The following is a 22,221-nucleotide window of genomic DNA, read 5'->3' on the forward strand; positions in this document are numbered from 1 at the left end:
GGTACGGAGGAGAAAGTCATTCCTTTCTTCTGAACTACTTAGAGGCCATCTAACAGCTAAAGCTACCCGAGGCCACTGTGGCCTCATCCAAATCAGCGGTCCATGTACAGAAAGGAAACATACTAGTCTAATGTGCAATCTTATGTGTGTAGGAAGTTGGGGCGGAGCAGGGAGTCAAGCAAACTGGAGGAAAGGTTTGGTCGAGCCTAACAGCAGCTCAGCAGCTCAGCAGCTAAGCATATAAGATATAAGAGATTAGAACAAAGCGTCCGACATCAGCTCTATCTCAGTGGCTTAGCGCTTCTGCTTGAGCTTCTTGCCACAGTGGACCGACAGAGACCATGGCCTTTTTCTCCCAACTAGATGTGCAGGAAGGCCTCCGAACACTCTCTGTCCTACAGTGGATCCCAGTCTATGTCATTTTAGGTGAGTAAACCTCAAGGGCCAGAGAACAGATCCAGAAAGAGGTCGGGTATCCCCACATGAGAAAGACTCTGGTGCCAGCACCTGCTTGGGTCCCTCCACCTCAGCCGGGGGAGACTGGAGTGGAGGCCCAGAGGTCAGGAGGGAGCCTGTAGCCGGTCTGGTTTAAATATTATCCCAGTCTTCTCAGGAGTTGTACTGTATGCATTACCTGAAAGGGATCAAATGTAAGAGTGGGACAGAGTGGTGATTTATTGATAGATTAGTGTTACTAGAAAGAGCTTGGGTGATTCCCCTAGTATAAGAATGTTGTAAAAGAATTCTGTAAGGTCAGAGGTCTCCGTGAGTGACATTAGATCATCAGGAAAAGCTAGCTGATGTTCAGCAGACTCAATGATCACTGGTGGGCTAATGAACCAGCAGCCAAGGCCTTCTGGGAGGTCAACTACAGAGGCAAGCTTAGAAGCTTGGAGGGGAGAAATAGTGGCATCCTGAGGGATGAGATGGGTAGGGAACAGATGGTACCAAATCACAGTAAACTATATGACCTGTTAGAGCAGAGGGGGTTTTGTTTTGCTTTTTGCTTGTTTGTTTGTTTTCAAGCCAGGGTCTCTTCTATGTAGCCCCAGCCATCCTGGAACTCACTCTATAGACTAGGCTAGCCTTGAACTCACTACCTCTGCTTCCTGAATGAGAGCAGAGATTCTTTTTTTTTATTCCACGACTTTTGTAGGGGCTTTATTTCTTTATAAAAGTACACAAATCACACACACACACTTCTTTTTTTCCCCTTTTTTATTTTTTTTTTATTTTTTTTATTTTTTTTGGTTTTTCGAGACAGGGTTTCTCTGTGGTTTTGGAGCCTGTCCTGGAACTAGCTCTCGTAGACCAGGCTGGTCTCGAACTCACAGAGATCCGCCTGCCTCTGCCTCCCAAGTGCTGGGATTAAAGGCGTGCGCCACCACCGCCCGACTTTTATTTTGTTTATTTTTTTTTTATTGAAAAAAAATTTCCGCCTCCTCCCAGCCTCCCATTTCCCTCCCCCTCCTCCCACTCCTCTCCCCCTCCCCCCACTCCTCTCCCCCTCCCTCTCCAGTCTAAAGAGCAGTCAGGGTTCCCTGCCCTGTGGAAAGTCCAAAGTCCTCCCCCCTCCATCCTGGTCTAGGAAGGTGAACATCCAAACTGGCTAGGCTCCCACAAAGCCAGAACATGCAGTAGGATCAAAACCCAGTGCCATTGTCCTTGGCTTCTCAGCAGCCCTCATTGTCCGCCATGTTCAGAGAGTCTGGTTTTATCCCATGCTTTTTCAGTCACAGTCCAGCTGGCCTTGGTGAGCTCCCAATAGATCAGCCCCACTGTCTCCGTGGGTGGGTGCACCCCTCGTGGTCCTGACTTCTTTGCTCATGTTCTCCCTCCTTCTGCTCCTCATTGGGACATTGGGAGCTCAGTCCAATGTTCCAGTGTGGGTCTCTGTCTCTATCTCCATCCTTCGCCAGATGAAGGTTCTATGGTGATATGCAAGATATTCATCAGTATGGCTATAGGATAGGGTCATTTCAGGTTCCCTATCCTCAGCTGCCCCAGGAACTAACTGGGGACATCGCCCTGGGCCCCTGGGAGCCCCTCTAGGTCCAAGTCTCTTCCCAACCCTAAGATGGCTCCCTTAATTAAGATATGTGCTTCCCTGCTCCCTTATCCAACCTTCCTTTATCCCAATCATCCCGTTTCCCCAAGTTCCCCCCATCCTCCCTTCTCACTTTTCTCTCCCCATCTCCCCTTACCACCATCCCACCCCACCCCCAAGATCCCAGTTTTTTGCCCGGCAATCTTGTCTACTTCCCATAACCAGGAGGATAGCTATATGTTTTTCTTTGGGTTCACCTTCTTATTTAGCTTCTTTAGGATATCTCTTGGGAATATACCTAAGTGATGCCCGATCATATGACAAGGGCATTTGTTCAACTATGTTCATAGCAGCATTATTTGTAATAGCCAAAACTTGGAAACAACCTAGATGTCCTTCAATGGAAGAATGGATGAAGAAAGTATGGAATATATACACATTAGAGTACTACTCAGCAGTAAAAAACAATGACTTCTCAAATTTTGCATGCAAATGGATGGAAATAGAAAACACTATCCTGAGTGAGGTAACCCAGACCCAAAAAGATGAACATGGGATATACTCACTCATAATTGGTTTCTAGCCATAAATAAAGGTCAGTGAGTCTATAATTTGATATCCTAAAAGGAGCAGAGATTCTTAACCAGAGTGTTGTAGACTAAGAATTCAGGGGCAGCTTGGGGACTTTCCGTTTTGGTGGAAAGAAACGTGGCTTTCCAGTTATTCACTCTAGATGGGATGTAGCCATTCCTTCAGTGATGAATGTAGGCAATAAGCCTCGGACGCGAAAGCAGCTCCTCTGATTCTGTCAGTAACAGACACAGCAGAGATTTGCATTTCGTTCAAGTAGTTGTTACAGCCATCGCAAAGTTTGACTCATGCAAATGATGACTTCCAAATTCCAGTAGGTTTCTTAGTTCATAGAGCAAGGCTACTGTATCACATTGTGGGTAATGTGATAGCCGTGTTTTAATATGCGCCCTGCCTTCATGTGATGAGTATTTTATTGATGCGCTTAAGAATATTATTCAAAAGAAGGGTTTTGTATACGTCATCAGACTGTCAGAGGGGACCCATACCCTCTAGAAGACGCAGGCTTCCTAAGCTTCATTAAAATCAAATCACGCTGAGCTCATTGTCTGTTTAACTTTAGCTGTGTCAAGAAAAGGAAATTAAACCTGGTGAGTTTTTTTTTTCTCAGTAGGTAAAAGGTCTTGCTGTTCAAACATGACTTCAGTCCCCAGAGCCCACAGCTGAAGCAATAACTGACTCCTTCAAGTTGTCTTCTAACCTCTTCACAGACAACATGGTACACGTGCCCCTACGCTCTCCCACATCACACCTCATACGCAAATAATGATGCTGACAGAAAATAATAGATACATACATTTTAAAGAAAGGGAAGTTGAAAGCAGGCAGGCCTCACAGGCCTCGCACCTGTAATTCCATCACTCAGGAGGTCTAGACAGAAGAATTGCTGTGAGTTCAAGGCTAGCCTGGGCTACACAGTGACCAGTGAGTTCCGAGTCAACATGATCTAGAAAGTGAGACCCTTTCTCAGCAAGAAAAGAAGGAAAGAAGGTAGTAGGTGAGGAAGGAGAGAGAGGGAGGAAAGAGAGAGAGAAGGAGGGGGGAGGGAGGGAGGAAGAGAGGGAGGGAGGGAAGGAGGGAAGGAAGGAAGGAAGGAAGGAAGGAAGGAAGGAAGGAAGGAAGGAAGGAAGGAAGGAAGGAAGGAAGGAAGGAAGGAAGGAAGGAAGGAAGGAAGGAAGGGAAAGGAAAGGAGATACAGGGAGGGAGGAGAGGAAGGGAAAGAAAAAGATATTTTTGGCAGAACTTTTGTTTTTACCCCTTCACAGTTTCTTTTTGTTTTCCTTTGCATTTTATTTCAACTTTCTCAAAAAGACCCCCTTGGATAAGTTATTCCCCTTGAGTAGAAAAATCCAGGGCAGAGGAAGGTCAAAGAGATGTGGTGTTGGGTTGGCAGCCACTGTTTCAAGTCTGGAGCTCAAAGGGTGAGAGAAAGGGAGGCTAAGAGAGTAGCAGAGTGGAGAGAGAGCAGAAGCGCTGAGGGCACCAGGCAGGGCTCAGTGTCGAACACTGGTTTCAACCCCAGCAGCATAAAAAAGGAGGAGGGGAGAGGTGGGGGGTGGAATACTTTCACGTTTGAGGTCACCTTATTATGGTGCTTGAACACACACGCTCACATCACCCTGGCTACTCTGGACAGTTATTTTCAGTACAGTGGTTTTACTTTGCTCCCAGAGAATGATTTTCAGACTGTCCTTTTCTTTACTCTGTTTTGCCTTTCAAAGGACACTGTCTTCCAGCAGGCCTAGAGTAGAGGGTCTATCCGGCGATACCATATGTAAGGGATCAAGAAGGCCAGGGGCCTCCTCCCCACTATAGCTCACTGACTCCCAGCCCTCCTGAAGAATTGGAGGAGCGGAATGGGAATGCTAGGGACACATGATGGCACCATTGTGTCACCAGTGAAAACACAGAAGCATCAAGTGGATCTGTTCTGGTCTGCATTGTTAAAGCTTTTTTCTTATAACAAATATAGAGAGACGAGAATTCCTTGTTCTAAGCGTTCAGTTGTACTAACTACTGTGTTACACAGTGTTCTGTAGTGTTCTGCAGCCATGTCCAAAACTTTTCATCTTCCTAAACTAAAACTCCATACGCATCAAACCTTGAATCCCTAAGCCCTACTCCCACCCCAGCTCTGGAAACCACCATTCTAGTTTCCGTTCACATGAGCTTCCCTGTTCTAGACGATCATGTCCTAGTCACTCTCGTCACTAGCTGATGTCACATAACATAAAGTCTTTAAGTTTATTCCTGTGGTAGGTAGCACATGTCAGAACTTCCTTCCTTTATAAAAATCAAGTATCCCTTTCCTGGCTACACTAAAGGTTGTGTATTCGCTCACCCATTGATGCACTTTTCCCTCTCGGCTATTAGGAATGATGTTGTCTTAAGTATAAGTGTGTAACAACCTCTTTGAAACCCTGCTTTCTAACCTTTAGGATATACAAAAAAGGGGGATTTATGAGCTGTATGACATTATATTCGGTGCTGGTTTTGGAAAGCTGCCAACCTGATCTACACAACGGCTGCACCATTTTCTTTGTCTCATGATGGTGGTACATAAGGGTTTAGATTCCTTAACTTACTCGGCACCATCACCAATTCTCTCGGTTTCCGGGCTTCTGAGCATCTTACTGGATGTGGAATGAAGCCTCACCATGGTTTTGACTTGCATTTTCCAATAACTAATGGTACTGACCATGTCTGCATGTGTGTCTTGGCCCTCTGTCTTGACTTGTTTTAGGCAGATTATCCTTCCATTTGTATAACGTTTTCTTTCTGTTCTTTCAAGAATCCTGGGTCCTGCAGATTATCAAAGCAATCATCCAGTAGAGTATAGTGTCTACTGAGGTGCCAAATATATTCAGATCTCTTCATCAATAGTTATAGGGGAAAGATTCATTATAAGACCTTGAGTTGCCTTTGCTGAACTGTAACAATGAGCTGATTATAGAATCTTGTGATCAACTGACAGAAACAGATGTTCCCACCACTGTACACATTTCATGCGCTAGGACTGTGCAGAAACACAAATCACTATAATGTAATGTGAACTGTAATAAGTGAAGGGGTCACAAGAGAGGAATGTGAGGGTGCCAAGTGAAGAAAATCTTGGCAGCAGGTTGAGGAGGCCGGAAGGAAAAACAGGCTGGCATGATGAAAAGGTCGTGGGTCCTGGAGTACATCAGCGTGGAGTACATCAGATCACTGTGACTTTGGCAGTTTGGGACTCCTATAAGAGTTCACATCATCATCTTCTTAGCTAGGGCCACAGGCAGTGCTCTGCACGGAAAAGTCTCCCTCCCTCCTCTATCTCTATCTCTATCTCCTCTATCCCTTCATCCCTTCTGTCATGCTCTGAGCCTCCTTGGTGATTCTCTTGGAATGATATTCTCAAAAGAACAGAAAGAAAATGTTATACAAATAGAACAATAATCTGTCTAAAACAAGTCAAGACATACATGCAGATATACTCAGTGGTATTAGTCATTAGGAAAATGAAAATCAAAACTGTCGTGAGGTTTCATTCCACACCCAGTAAGATGATAATAAGCTCAGAAGCTAAGAGAATTGGGGATGACTCATAGCCAATATCAACTCCCGCAGGATGTTAGGTGAGGAAATAGGGAAGACAGGAAATTGAGGACAAAAAAGCAAAGGGACAAGTAGGATGGAGAGAGTGAGAAGAGAGGATGGGAAGATGAGTTAGAGAAAACGGAAGCTCGGATAGCCCTCTGAAGTCCAGCTTTCTTTCTGAGCTTTGCTTTCTACATGTCTCTTCATTATTGTGGAATATTATTTGAAGATGTGTTACATTTGTTTATGCTGTAGAAATTTGTTTAATGATGCAAAGATGTGTTGTGCTCTGTTGCACTTATTTAATTCTGTGAAGTTGTGTTGCTTTGCCTGTCTAAAACACCTGACTGGTCTAATAAAGAGCTGAACGGCCAGCAGCTAGGCAGGAGAAAGGATAGGCAGGGCTGGCAGGCAGAGAGAATAGATAGGAGAGAAGGTCAGTAAGCGAAAGAAGAAGAGGACATCAGGGGCCAGCCATGCATCCACACAGTTGGCCACGAAGTAAGAAGTAAAGAAAGGTAAAAGCTCAGAGGCAAAAGATAGACGGGATAATTTAAGGAAAGCTGTCTAGAAATAAACCAAACTGGACTTGAGAGATGGCTCCGTGGTTAAGAGGCCTGGCTGCTCTTCCAGAGGACCCAGGATTCTGTTCCCAGCACCCACATGGAAGCTTAAAGCTTACAACTATCTATAATTCCAGTTCCAGGGGAGCCAACATCCTCACACAGATAAAAGAAAACAAAGAAATAAGCTGGGGTTCATAAGAAATAAGCCTCCATGTGTTTATTTGGGAGAAGGATGGTGGGCCCCCAAAAAATAAAGAGCAAAGAGCCAAACAGTACGAAAAAGTAACTACACCTCTGGGTTTGGAGTTGCCATCTCTCGGAGCTATGAAAAATAGTTCTAGTCTTCTAGTTTCTAGTCTCCACCCTCTCCAATCTATTCTGCTGCATGATCCCACAAGTCTGCCTGCCTTCCTTCCTTCCTTCCTTCCTTCCTTCCTTCCTTCCTTCCATCCATCCTTTCAGTCTTGGGGACTAAATCCAAGATCTCATGTTCACACTGAACGAGATTCCCAGGCCAAGAACTTTTTAAAAACTGATCATATACCTTTCACACTCAAAAATGATTGTTTCCTTTGGCTAGCTTGATGGTGTACAAGTTTAGTGATCTGGGCATCCTTGATCATCTCCACTCTGTGCCTCTGACCCTGAATCAGCTCATCCCCCTGTGTGAAGCTTGTATTTCAAGCAATCTACTCATGGGGATGAGGGCATACCCCTAACTTCTGCCTAGTTCTTTGTCTGGATGATGAGTGGCCTTCCTAGACTGTCAGTGCCTCTCCTGAGGGACAGTACTTGAACCCTATCTTCTCTGTCCTGCTTTCTAGACTGTGTCACTTCTGAAGGCTTAAGGCACTTTTCAAAAATAAACTGGATAGCATTTCTTATATCTTAAAAAATTAAACCCACAACATTCTATTTTAGTTACAGAAGTTGAATTAACTTTCAAACGAGGAGCCGGAAACCCCGCTTTTCACTATGGCATTGTGGAGAGCACTGAAGTGGAAAAGTATGGTGTCCAAATCAAGACATTTCAAGAGGTTGTGACCCATCTAGTCTTGGTGGCTCAAGCCTGTAATCTCAGCATTTGGCCAGTTGAGCCATCAGTTTGAGTCTAGCCTCGGCTACATTCTGAGCTCCAGGCCTGTCAGGACTGTATGGCAAGATCCTGTCTCTAAACAAAGACAGTGACAGAAAAAAGTTGTTTATTAAGGTATGTAGTATTTAACCAGGACCACTACCCTTTGTCCATTAAATTGTAACATTCAAGAGCTTTACTGGGTGCAGACCCCATTTATCCCCTTCTAGCCAATGAGCTCCATGAGAGCAAGAATTGGTTCTTTTCTTTTTCATAGGCGCAAACTTGACATTAAATATATTTTCTTCCTAGATTTCATCTTCCTCGAGAGAAACCATTCGCTCCACGTGTTTGCCCCCCCCCACCACTTTAGTCATCCTCCTGTGTGGGTGCTTGTCTTCTTCTGGTTTGTGGTACTACAAAAGATTAGGACATAGTCTTGGGTGTAAGGCAGATCAGCTCTGCCTCTTACTTGCTACAAGATCCCATGCAGGAAAGACAGTTGTTTTCTTGTGCCCTCGAGCAAGTCAGACAGTCCCCTCTCCCATAGAAACAGTACATCCTGACTCTTACAGCTGCTCTGCAATCCAGCAAAGTGAGAACTTACTCAACCCATGGTAATTTTCTCCCTTTTTATTATAGAAACTGACATCATTTGAAGCTCCACTGTCCCATCTGTCTTTATTTTTTGTTGCTATAGCAAAATACCACAGTCTGAGCAACTCATGCATAATAGTATTTTGCCTAGGGTGCTGGAGAGTGGAGCGCCCAATATCAAGGTGCTAGAGTCAGGAATGGGCTGTCTTGTGTCTTCTTCCCCTGGCAGAATTTGGAAGAGTGAGAGAGGACGCGAAAAAGTGAGGAGCAAGAGAAAGTAAAACTCATCTTTATCAGGAGCCCGCTCCAGAAATAACAGCATTAATCTATCTTAAAGGTCCCATCTCTTAAAACCTGGACATCACTCTGGTTTCCAACACACGAACTTTCAGGCATACCTTCAAACCACAGTAGAGCCTCTTAAGACTGTCAGCCTTGCCATTTGAACCACCGAGACAGGATGTGTTTCAAACTCAGGCAACCGAGACTCTGATTTCATTGTAGCTTCAAAAAGAATGATAATGGGGTCCTAGGAAACTGAGCACATTTGATGCATGCCTGCAGGCCCAGGCAAGAGATCCTTCGCTATGCCCTAGCATTCCTATATCCAATTAACTGCACTCACCTGGAAACTCTCAATCTCCGTGGCATCTTTTTTTCTCCCTTTTCTTTTTTTTGCTTCTCTTTTCTTTCTTTTTTTGTTTTGTTTTATCTTGAGACAAGGGCTTACTATAAATCCCAGCTTCCCAATCACTAGGATGACAGACATGTATCATCACATTTGACTTTCATGGCAGTTTTCAAGTTGGTTGGAGAAACCATAGCCCTGTTCAGATTTCCACTCCCAGTCATATGAATACAGAACCCCTTCTCCCAACTCCCTGCCTACAGTTTCTCCTGTTCCCACAGTTACCCCAAACTCTTCCTGCAATTAATGGGCTCCTTACCATTTATCTGCTTCTTATCTTTTCCTGGCTTATGGCCTTTAGTATTGGGGCTCATCTCTGCAGTTTGCTTCCCAGGCCCAACCCATTTCATGGCTGCTTTATGTACTTCAGCCAGTCAGGATGTTACTCAAAGCCCTGGGACGTTACTGTTTCCAGGACTTTACTCAAGATCTTCCGTGCTCATTTCCTCTAGCAGCTGAACTTCATCTTGGGAGGTATCTTTCACATAAGAACTAGAGGTTCTGGAAGGCAAGAACTTTGTTTTCTATGTCTATTGATGTGAGTTAACACCGAGAAGCTCTTAAAATAGTCCTTGTCACATAATAAGTGTCAGATATTTAATCGAGACCCAACAGATGTAATCTCCTTTTTCTCAAGACTTGGAATGAAGATGTGTGTCTTCTCTGAGCCTTCATCCCATCACCTGTAAAGTGAGGTTCTCAGTGTGCTAGTGCACACGGGATGCCGACTAGCAGTGTCTCCTAATCCCTGCTCAGCACTCCCCATCTCAGGCCCGGCTTATTTCCACTTCCACAGTTATTCCTTTCGCCTTTCTCTTCCTGTCCCTGACAATCTCCTCCTGATTTAGCACAGAGATTTCCTAAGGGGTAGGCTCGGCCAATGCTTGTTCAATTATTTTAATCACATCTACTCTGACAAGTAGTATTTATCATTGATTTAGTTCCAAAAAAAAAAAAAATCAAAAGAAGCACAAATTTTTTTTTTTTTTTTTTTTTTTTTTTTTTTTTTTTTTTTTTTTTTTTTGGTTAATCTCACTACGTTCTTGGATTTCTGAAAGCACTGGGCCAACCGCCAGCACTCAGACTTTGGCCATCGCCCTGAAGCGTACTGTTTCTGCCTAGAAGGGACTTGGGCTAATACTGAGAACAGCTGGTCGCTCTAGCCTGACAAGCACACAGAGCCGTCGAAGGCGTTTCCTTGGTGAGAATAAGGTCACAGGTGCTTTTCATCCAGTTAACTTTCACCTGCCACTTGGAGAATGTGGAAATCCAGGTTACTATACAATTCTATGTAGCAACAGCTCAGCCTGAGTCACCGCCCTGTACTGGGCAATATGCTATAGCTGTCTTCTGGGGAGAGAGACAGACAGATGTGGTACTCACAAGCAAACACAATAAGACAGCAACAGACAGAGGCACGAGTATTATGTTGCAAGTGTGCCGAGAAGGAAATTTTTAATTCTGCTTGGGGAATCATCAAAGATATCTTCAAGGAAGTATCTTTTAAGGTAAGCCTTGAAGGATGACGGAAATTTGGTGGGCAGAAAGTTGGAGCGAAGGTAATCAGAATAAAAGAACAGAACGGCTGCTTACATAGAAGTGGACTGATGTGGTGTGGTCGAAGGCTGAGTGAGGACTGACTGAGCTGCCTGGGCACCCGATTCCTCTGCTTCAGCCTTCTGGTTCGTTCCACAGCTATGTATACCATCTACGCTACTCAACATAATGCTTTCATTAAGTGAATAATTTCTGTAGTCAGAATTCTTTTTTGAGCTGAAGTCTTTATTGCTACAATGAATTCACCTTTAGTCGTTCTATGTTCAAGAAAGCATCCCAACGATATGCCACCCTCTCATATCCCCTGCTGTCCCTGCGAGTGGTGAGAGGACGACACTCTGAGAACCAGCACAGGAAGTGTGAGGGCAGATACTGCGAGACAGGGCTAAGAAATACTTGAGTCTGATCAGGAGAGAACTCCGTAAATATGCTGCGACTTGATTTGCTCAGCAGCACATTGATGGGTTTTGGAAAAGGCGAACATGGAAATGCATTTTAAAAATGTCGAGGCGCAGTTCCGAAAACTGGAAGGGAGTTCCCAGCAGCTGAAAGCAGACAGAAGGCTACAGGGAAGATGGGAAGGAATTCCCCCTCCCAGCACAGCAGTAGCAATGGAGATGGAGAGAGGGGGATGAGTGGCAGAAATTTTTTATTTAGGAGAAGGAAAAATGTCAAAGGTGGCCTCAAACCATTGAACATATGACATTTATCCTGAGGTCTGAAAAGTGATTCAGAGCTAGCCAGGCAAACAGCTAAGGAAATGGCATGCCGGTGGAGAAGCCCTGAATCCTAATATCAGAATGAGCTGAAGGGCCTGAAACACAGTACAATGGAAAAGTCGGGGACTGGATCTCAAAGCGCCCGCCATCTAGACCAAACCCTGGAGGCTGGGCTTCTTTCAAAATGGACACTTTCCTAACACATAAATTCTGCCTCTGCCTCCCCAGAGCTGCAATTATAGGCACACGCCACCATGCCTAGACCATTTATTCTCTTACCTTTCTATATTTATAGCTAAGTGAGAACCAATAAGTACTCACCAAGTCATGGGCATGCCTTTTTGACACATGTCCCTGCTATGTGCTGCACAGTGATAGAATCAGATTTAAATTCACTCTACTGACTACACCCAGATCCAAGGGAAAGCAGGCAATTGGCTTCAAAGACATGCAGACTCACCTAGAGAGATAATGATGGCTTTGAGCAGGTGGTCGCCTGGAAGTGGGGAGCAGAATCATTTGAGCGATAGCAGAACTGGGAGAGATCATTAACTGACTCAAGGGAAGCCATGCTTCTAACTCAGTGGTTCTAGACAGTTATATTATGGTCTCAAAAACCTAAGAAATTAATCAAATAAATCAAAGGAGCTGGGGAGAGGGTTCCACGAATAAAGCATTAGCTACACAAGCGTGTGGGTTGAAGTTTGGCTCCCCGGAATCCACCTAAGACCAGGCAGGGGTGTCCGCTGCCTGGAATCCCAGCACTCAGGAAGCAGAGACAGAAAAATCCCTGGAGTACACTGACAAGCTCGGATAGACATTGCTGAGTTCAGAGAGAAACCCTACGAACCATCAAGGAAGACAAATGACATCAACCTTGGGCCTGCACCCACACAAATACACCCCCACACTTTCGCCTGCACGTGTGTAAATATGCATATGCATGCATTCATAACACACACACACACAAGAAAAAGAAAAATTACCTCTAGGGGAAAGCACCTTCACTACTTGGATTATGCACTAAGAATTCTAGCAAATGAGACAAGATAGTAAAGTGTTACAGATAGCATGATTACCCAGAAAAGAATCCTAAGAAATTTATGATGCATTCATGTACTTGTGTATTTTTGGTTTTATTTTTTTCTTCTTTTGTTTGTTTTTTAGGCATTCAGCAGACTGAAGTAGAAAGATTGCTAGATCGAGGCCAGTCTAGGCTGACTACACAATGAGATCCCATTTGAGAAAGAAAGGAAGAGAAGGAGGGAGGGAAGGAAGGAGGGAGGGAGGGAGGATGAGAGTTAGGAGGATGGAAAGAAGGGAGGAAGGGAAGGTCAAAAAAGAAGCAACTGAAAATAGACATTTAAAAATCAACACCATTAAATACTTCCTTTAAATACTTCCTCAAATCAAATACTTATACATTCAACAAAAAGTTGATGTTGATAAGCACCTACTTAAAGAACAGATAAAGATCTCAAATAGCTAGAAACTTAAATTTATACCTCAAGGGAACTAGAAGCAGAACAAACCAGATTCACTAATGATAACATGAAAAAGGAATAATAGAGATCAGTACAAAATAAATGAAATGAAAATATCAACAAAACCAAAAGTTAGTCTCTTGAAGACAAAGATAAAATTAAATGGTCAGCTGATAAACCAACAAAAAAGTGAATATTAAGTGAAATTTAAAAATTGAAGAGACATTATAACTACCACCAGAGAAAGAGTGGGAATCTCAAGAGACTTCTATGAGAAATATCATATAAACAACAAATTGTATAACCTAAACAAAGTGGATAAATATCTAGACATACACAACCTAGCAAGTATGGATCACAGAAAAACAAATATAAACTATACAAGTCAGAAGATGTGCATCTACTAATAAGAGTCAGTAATCAGAAACCTCAACAAATCAAAGCCCAAGATCAGATGACATTGTCACTGAATTTACTAAACATTCAAAGAAGAGTTACTATCAACAATACTTAAACTCTTCCCAAAAAGCTAAAGAGGAGAAGGGGTCCAATTCATTCACAAAGTCAGCATCATGGGGCCTGGAGAGATGACTCAGCAGTTAAGAGCATTGACTGCTCTTTCCAGAGAATCTGGGTTCGATTCCCAGTACCCACATGACAGTTCACACCATTGCTATATGGTAGCAACTGGCTGCTTGCACATAACTTTCTTCCTGTGAGGGCTTTGCAAGTCAGGGCCTACAGACCCTGATTTGGTTGAAGTGGAGAACCAGTGGTCATGCCCATCGGAGGCTACCAAAAGTTTTGTGTCAAAAGGAATTTGGTTGATTCCCCCACAGTTCTACAAAGTGAGAATATTGGGAAATTTTCCCTCTAGCTGCTTTTCACACAGGTTTTATTTGGGTCATGTGTTGGGGTGGGCTGAAAGGTGACTGGACATCACATTTTTAAGAGCAGGAGGGATGCTCTAACTCCTAGGAGGAGAGGAGCTATCCTTAGAAGATTCAGACTTTCATCCTGGGGGCAGAGCTCAGTGGTAGAGTGCTTGTATAGCATCTGTGAGACCCTGGTTCCAATCCCTAGTAGGCATTCGGCACTCAGGAGGCAGAGGTAAGAGGATCTCAGTGAGTTCAAGGCTAGCCTGGTTTATGCAATGAGTTCCAGAACAGTCAACAGTATGTAGAGACTCTCTTTGTCTCTGTCTCTCTGTCTGTCTCTGTCTCTCTCTCTCTCTCTCTCTCTCTCTCTCTCTCTCTCTCTCTCTCTCTCTCTCTCTCTCTCTTCTCTCTCTCTCCTTGACATAGAGTCTCATGTAGCCCAGGTTCATGAGGTATCCAAAGATGTCCTTAAATTCTTGGTCCTCCTGCCATTGCTAAGATCACCGGGTTGCACCAACACGCCAGCTCTTCTACCTCTTGAAATCCCACATTTGTGGTCAGAAAACAGTGCTGACATACAGGCATGGTCTGCTGGAGTCTACAAGAAGACAGGAGACTGGAGAAAACTAAAGAGCAGCTATCAGAAGAGGTGGACGGTTTCCTGGTAGTTCTAGCTTAAGCATCAAAGTCAAATAGGGAGGAAGTTTAGAGGAGGTATCAGAGGACTTGGCATGGTCTGGGGAGCTCCCCTTCCCCATGTGTAGGAACACTGACAGCAGACTGTTGTGGGAATCAGAGAGGCGACAGAAAATCTGCACCGCCCTAGACATTTTGAGGAGCTGGGGAAAGGCTGTATCCAGTACCACAGCAGCACTAGCTGAAGCGAACACAAGAAAACCCTCTCCTCTTCATACTGAATGCGCAGCACTGGATTGGCTAGCCCTGAGACACCATCTCAAAGCCACACCTGCTGTTTTGGTGTCTTTTTCATTTATTTGTTTGTTTGAGAAAGGGTCTCGCTATGTAGCTCTGGCTGTCTTCAAACTCACTCTGTAGACCAGGCTAGCCTCAAACTGGTGGAGATCCACCTGCCTCTATTTCCTGAGTGTTGGGATTAAAGGTATGCACCGCTATGCCCGGCCTGTGTTGATGTCTTGGCAACATAAGGGCCTCTGTAAGCTGCACTCTGTGAGCTGCACCTTGAAGTACTCAGAGCAAGTGGCCTAAGACTTTATGCTGATTTAAAGTGGACCCCACTGCCGAGGATGTAGTTCCGTGGTAGAGCACTTGTCTAGCATGAACAAGGCCCTGGCTTCCATCTCAGGAGAAAAAATAAATAAATTTGTTTTTTATTAAATGAACAAATTTATTTAACAAAGTCAGTGTTTTATGATACTGCTGTAAGACGTAACATGTGTGTATTTTCCAGCCTCTCATGTCTCTTTGCTAACAGAGTCACACTCCCCTCTTCTAAACAGTTCGGAAGCCTTTGAAGGGAACAGAATAAATACAATAAAGCAGTTTCTAATCTACACTTTCTTCACAGCGTCACACTGCCTGGACACTGCAGGTAGGCCTCTACCCTCAGAATGTGTGGTCCTATCAGTTCAACAAAGCAAGGAAAATCTAGCTTTTGTAAGGAACTTCCTGAACTGCCAGGGTGAGGACAATCAGCCACCAGCCCAATGTGTTTCTCTTCCCTTTTGCCAAGCAGTTCTGTCCTTTGACTCGAGCTGAAGGCCTGCTCTAAAAACTTCATCTCAGACTTCAGGAGGACCCAGATCCAAGGACCCAGACAGCAGCCTGAGGCAGAGCAAGAGATAGGCAATGGCTGAGGGGAAAAGAGAAGAAGGTCCCCACAGCAGCCTTGCCTGCTCCCTCAGTGGAGAGGCAGAGGTGACATGAGGCTGTGAGAGGTGTATCAAGCCTCAAGCGAAACTGAAGGGCATGTATCGTTTGTGTCTCCTCAGGAGCTATTCCCATCTTAGGTATACCCTATTGCCTGCTCTTCAGTAGCCTATGGCCCTTAGCCGTGCTCTCCTTAATCTGGCTTGTCTGTGACTGGAACACACACAGCCAAGGTAAGAGATGTGGGCAGGGTTGTGGGCCCTTCTGTGCTAAGGGTGGAGTCACAGGGACAGGGAAGAGGGAAGTGAATGGAACGATGAGGAGAAGAGGAGAAAGGTCTGGCTAGCTCCCCATGAAGCTTTAAGTGCCTAAGAATGAGGCTGCTTCTGTAGCCTGAGGAACAAAGGGCAAACTCTTCTTCAGCTCTGGGAGGGGTAGAGGGACTAGCAATGGTTCACTCGTTCTTCTCTTTGTCCTCTGTCCACAGACGGTAGGCGTTCAGCTTGGGTGCGAAACTGGACTCTCTGGAAGTATTTCCAAAGCTACTTCCCAGTAAAGGTAACTAAGTGCCTTTCCTTTGGGTGCCCATCTTTCTTCCAGACTTGCTCCTTATTGCTTGAACTCCCCGTCCATAAGGAGACCCAGGTTTTCAAGGGCTCTGACAGCTGGCAGTGAAAGCGAACACTTAGAGGCCTGATGTAGAACATAAATCCAAAATAGATGGGCAGGTGGGGAGACGGGTGAGCAATACTTTTCTACCGTGTCAAACCCAGGCCAGCATCACTTAGCACCACGATCCCTGGAGATCTCCATGACAATAACATCCTAATGAGCAAAGATCTAGAGGCTGTTGGCTTGGCTCTGAGTTTTCACATCCTTTCTTCCTTCTGCTTGATCAGTCTCCCTCAATCTTCCTCTAACAGCTGGTGAAGACCCATGACCTTTCTCCCGAGCAGAACTATATCATCGTTAGCCACCCCCATGGCGTTCTCTCTTTTGGTGCCTTCGTCAACTTTGCTACTGAGGCCACTGGCTTTTCCAGGATTTTCCCATCCATCACTCCCTTTTTAGCAACTTTGGAAGGAATCTTCTGGATCCCAATTGTGCGAGAGTATGTAATGTCCATGGGTAGGTACAAGAAATCATCTCATTCTGAAATCCAACTCAAGATGTCTACCCCAATAAGCGCCACAGTCGCTTTGTGATAGAAAACTCGGTTGACTTTGTTAAAGAGTTCAGCTGGCGTTGGGAGTATGTGTCCTAGCATCAGTTTCTGTACAAAGGATGAGAGGCAGTTCGATTGGGCAGCAGGGCAAGTTACAGACATTCTCGAGTTGCCAGGATTCCTTACAAAGGGTAATCAGAAGGCTAAGTGCAGAATCAAGCCCAAATGGAAAGCAGAGAGTAAAAGCAGCATTCTAAATGTAAATACAGGGGAAATAGTACCAGATTCTTTCCTGAGATGGCAACTGGCTCCTTTCAGCTCTCCTTCCAAGGCACCATAAAGACTTTATGAAGTCTCTCATGCCAGTTAGTACATACAATCTTGGTCCATGTCCTGCATCTCATGGGAATCCCTTCATCCTTGCTTAATATGCCAAAGGATAAAGGACAATCACCCATCAGAATTCAGAACAACTTCTCAGTGCCAGGCTTCAAACCAGGACACTGTGACAGATTCCCTTCTCTCTGGATGAATGTTTATCTTTCTGGACATCAGCAAACAACTGAAGGCAAACTAAAGGTAAGCTACATTTATCTTGAGGGGAATCCCAGAAGATGGTTCAGCGCCCCTCTTAGGTTGGTATGTCCAGGTATAAGGGTTTCTCTCGATGGCTAGATCTTGTATGCAAATTCTGCCATCCCAGTAGAGGACAGAAGATTAATTCAATGCAAAAATGGGATTTCAAAGTGATGAATGTCTGCAGCTTTTGTTGAACAACAGAATGTCATCCACATTCCATTGTTCATCTACCTTTCAATTTGGCTTGGTCTCCCTGCTCACCCAAAATCCGAGTCAAAGGGTCCTTTCAGCAGCTTACACTTAGGGAGGAAGCACACTGGTGGTGGCTAGCCTGATTACCTCCAGAAGAAATACCTCTGGGGGATTTCCATAGTGGTCAGCCTGGACAGAAAGTAAGTAGCTCTACAGTCTATGGGGAGAAAGGGAAAGGGTTCATCCGGAAGACAAGAAGCTATAAATAAAAGCAAGGGGAAAAAAATCAGTATAGCCCTTACCATAGAAGTCCAAAGTCCTACCAAGGTAAGCAAGCAGCTGCCACTAAGAATACCTTCTCAGGCTAGGGCTAACCCAAGGCATGAAGACCGAAGACAGAAGACAGTAACTGTCTCTAGCAGGAAGATCCTGGGAGAAGCCTTCTCCCACATTTGGGCACCAAGTTCATTCTATCTACTTGACTCTTTGGTTTCACAGGTATATGTCCAGTGAGTGAGTTGGCCCTGAAGCACAAGCTGACCCAGAAAGGCTCTGGCAATGCTGTGATCGTTGTGGTGGGTGGAGCTTCTGAAGCCCTCTTGTGCCGCCCTGGAGTCTCCACAATCTACCTCAAAAATCATAAAGGTTTTGTGAAGCTAGCACTGAAGACAGGGTGGGTCTCTAGGTCTGGGGACTCTCTTGTCATGGTGCCTTAGCCCTCTGTAGCTCTATCTACAATGACATCCTCTCTGGGAAACCTGCTAGATACCCCTTTCCTCTGATTATTTCCTGTTGCCCTTCACATATGCCTGGGGGTGTTATTTGAATCCCCAAACACTTGGTGGGCACTTTTAGATCTTGAAGTTGGGGAAAGAAGAGCAGAAAAGGATTCACTAGTCTGGCACTCTGAGAGAGAGTGGCTGTGTTCTCTCATTCACTGGGGGGCCCTGAAGACCACCTGTAACATGAGTGGGGGCCCAGACCTGCTTGTTGTTGGGGTTTTTGTCCTGCCCGGTACCCCAGCTGTTTAGTCCCAGAGAAAAATCACACATAGGTCTCCATAAATTATAAGCTGATTGGCCCATTAGCTCTAGCCTCTCACTAGCTAAATCTCACATCTTGATTAACCCATTTTTCTGATCTATGTTAGCCATGTGGCTCAGTACCCTTTTTCAGTGAGGCAGATCACATCCTTCTGCTTTGGTGGTCTGGGCAGGAATGGGAGTAATCAACTTCCTCCTTCCCAGAATTCTCCTGTTCTCATTGCATCATTTCTACTTCCTGTCTGGTTTTCCTGCCTATATTTCCTGCCTGGCCAATCAGCGTTTATTTATAACATGATTGACAGAATACAGACAATTCTCCTGCACCACTTCCCCTTCTTCCCCCCCCCTCCCCACACCAACCACCCAAGGGCAATGAAGGGACTGGCTGAGAGTTCAGGGGATGGCCACTCAGAGGATGCCCCCAGAGAGTGTTTGCAGCAGCTGTCAAATACCTACTGTGTATCAAGGTTAGTATAGGACATTGAAATACAGGAATAAACAATATCTGGCACTTGTGGACTCACAGTCTAATGTAGATGACAAATACATGCACATATCATAACAAAACATATGCAGACTCCAGCTCCTTTACACCCCAACTACTATCCCCATACATTAGAGCTACTATCTAAGCACCCATTATCACTCAACTGGATCATTACAACTCTTGGAACTGCTCTTTCTGCCTCTGTCCTTGCTTCCCCCACCAAGATTCTATTCCCAGTTGTAGCTAGAACAATCCTGGTAACCATGAGTCAAGTTGTATCACATCTCAAAATGCTCCCAATGACTCCCAGGCCACACAGAGCAAAAGGTCTTGAAGAAGCTGGTCTTCAGCCACTTCCCTGACTTCATTACTTACTATTCTTCCCATGGCCTCCTCCATCGCTGCTGGTAAACACCATGAGTATGGAGATTTTTCTTCTTCCTTTGTGTTCGCTGGTGTATCCCCATGACCTAAAACAGTGCTGGCACAGAAAAAAGAACTCAATGGAAATGGGTTGGGAAAATGACATGTGATACATGAGACATATGCAAATTGCTATGACAGCATCAATTTATAGAAAGACCTTGTCCCAGACTAGATCTTTCATCAGAGAGTGACATCTGAGCCGTGTTAAAGTTAAAATATGAGTAGGAGTTGCCAGTCAGAATGAAATGGGAAAAGAGCCAGACATTGTGGCAGTTGCCTGTAACCCCCCTTACTCTAGAATCTGAAGAGGGAAGACTACAAGTTCAAATCCAGCCTGGACAAGTTGGCAAGATCCTGTCTCCAGCTTAAAAAAAAAATTTAATGCCTGGGGTTCTTCCTAGTGATAAAGTACTTACCTGGCATGTGCGAGGTTGTGGGCTGAATCCCCAGCACCTCAAAACCAGTACAGTAAGCAAAGAAACAGAAGTGAAAGCTCAGGCATTGGATGAGGAACCAGATGATATATGCAGCACTGCCCTGGACCCGACCCCAGGGATTCAATGAGAACTGTCAGGGTTTTCACTTCTGATCTGTCAGCCGGGTAAGGAGGTGACTATAAGGCAGAGCCTTATAAGCAGGAGAGAGAAAAGCACTAGCTGAGGGATAACAAATCCGCAGTGGGGAATCGGAGTACTGAATGGTCAAATGGGCTTTGTCACGTAGAGAGAAGGCAGAGGGAATAGAACATACAGACAGGTGAGGGAACACTTGGCACACTAACTGTGGTTAAGTAGTGGGGAACCTGGCCACACAGAAAGGGCGAGGGCACTGAGCTTGTGCTAAGCAGTGAGGGCTGCAGTGAGGACTTCTGGAAGAACTTCAAGCAGGGGAGTGGCATGCATGCCTGTGTAGTTTGGGGAGATCATGCTAGATGCTGAATGAAGGGGCTAAGTCTCCTGAGCTACTCCTTCCCATCATGGGCTAAGACGCAGCAGCCACACTGATGCTCCATTGGAGGAAGTGGTATGGCAGGAACGAAACATGAGGTTGGAGATGTCTGGGTGCTTGGAATCTTATCCTGTTGTTCAGAGGTTGGGGATGTTTCCCGCCTCAGACAGAGTGTTGCTGGGGGTGAGGGGGCTGCCTCAGCTCATACTGCTGTCCCTCTCTTTGCAGGGCGTACCTTGTCCCATCTTACACCTTTGGTGAGAATGAGGTTTTCAACCAAGAGACCTTCCGTGAAGGCACATGGCTAAGGTTCTTCCAAAAAAATTTCCAGAAAATTGGCAAAACAATCCTAGGCCTAAACTTCTGTACTTTCCATGGCAGGGGCCTCACTCGGGGGTCCTGGGGCTTCTTGCCTTTCAATCACCCAATTACCACCGTCGGTAAGCTTTCTGCTTTTCTAGGCCACTCAAGTTCTTGGTCTTCCACCCAAAGTCACCCACCAATCCCCAGGCTCAACATCCAGGGTCTACTAAGGGGCATTGCAATAGGTGCAGCTGAAAGCAGGGTAGGAAGGGCAGCCAAACAGTGGGGAGCATCCATAGGTGGGACAGAGCTCATCGGCTGTCAGAGAGACATCCTTATTCAAGTACACTCACTCAGCTCTTTCCTGTGCTTGCTTTCATTCTCCGGAACATTGGTGAAACTTAAGTGACCAGAGAATAAGCGCCAAAACATAGCTGCAACAAGAGGGAAGAATGAAGGGAGGGGACTGGAGACTGTTGGAATGGGATCCCGACTGAGGTGTGGGTGGTGTCCTGGGGGTAGGGACTCTGATGCTTGTCTCTTCTCCTCCATAGTTGGAGAACCCCTGCCAATCCCCAAGATCAATGATCCCGACAAGGAGACGGTGACAAAGTACTTTGAGCTTTACATCAGTGCCCTACGCAAGCTGTTTGACCAGCACAAAGTGGAATATGGCTTCTCTGAGACCCAGGAGTTGACAATTATATAACAGGAACCAGAATCTCTGTAACTACAGCTCAAATCCATAGAAGATCTGAGTGAAGCCACAGGGAAGGGAGAATTTGGGGACAGAGGTGGATTTTAAAGACGTGAAGAGATGCCAACCGAGCCAGAAGTGCTGAATGAATTGGCAGTCCAGCAACTGAACCCCCCACCCATGTAACCAAGACAGACTGGGTAAAGGGAAGACAGGAGAGGACTGGTGAAGGCTGACTAACAGAGGGGGTAGCTCTGTCACGCCTTGGCGCTTTATGACAATGACCCAGTTTAGGAGTCTTGGAAGTTGGTCATCAACTCCATAATAAAAACAATGAGAAGTCAACGAACTCTGTGCTCCTTCCCCACAAACCTTGGTGCCGTCGTCGTTAGTATTTAGGTTTAAGCTTGGAAGCTCTACTTAGAACAGAACTGGGTTGGATCCCCTAAGGCAAGGCCCTTATTATTTAAGGACGGGGTCAGCAGGGGACCTGAACTGTGGCTTCTGAATACAGATAGGACTCTGTCAACTATGCTGGTGTTTCAGATGGCGGTGCAGCCCCACTGTTTCACCCCCAACAACGAAGCTCCAGAATAAAGCACTATGCAACTTCTTCCTAGTCACCCTGAAGTTCTGCTAATGTGCAGAGAACCCGTTTCTTTTCCTCAGCCGTCCTTGATGTTTTTTCTTTTTTTTTCTTTCTTTTATTTATTTATTTATTAAAGATTCCTGTCTCTTCCCCGCCACTGCCT

The 22,221-nt window shown here is 45.2% G+C and overlaps 1 protein-coding gene across 1 annotated transcript; it reads left to right on the forward strand.

Moving 5' to 3' along the window:
- Nucleotides 1–341: 341 nt before the first annotated feature.
- Dgat2l6 (diacylglycerol O-acyltransferase 2 like 6) lies at nucleotides 342–21,891 on the forward strand. The gene is made up of 7 exons (XM_041646937.1): nucleotides 342–426; nucleotides 15,749–15,859; nucleotides 16,114–16,184; nucleotides 16,550–16,754; nucleotides 18,061–18,235; nucleotides 20,698–20,909; nucleotides 21,327–21,891. The coding sequence occupies exons 1-7, from the start codon at nucleotides 342–344 to the stop codon at nucleotides 21,479–21,481; spliced, it is 1,014 nt and encodes a 337-aa protein (XP_041502871.1). The 3' UTR covers nucleotides 21,482–21,891.
- The last annotated feature ends 330 nt before the right edge of the window (nucleotides 21,892–22,221 follow it).

This window comes from Microtus oregoni, unplaced genomic scaffold (genome assembly GCF_018167655.1).
Source record: "Microtus oregoni isolate MIOR12 unplaced genomic scaffold, Mior012 000150F_ref0000365, whole genome shotgun sequence".
In the NCBI taxonomy this organism is placed as follows: domain Eukaryota; kingdom Metazoa; phylum Chordata; class Mammalia; order Rodentia; family Cricetidae; genus Microtus; species Microtus oregoni.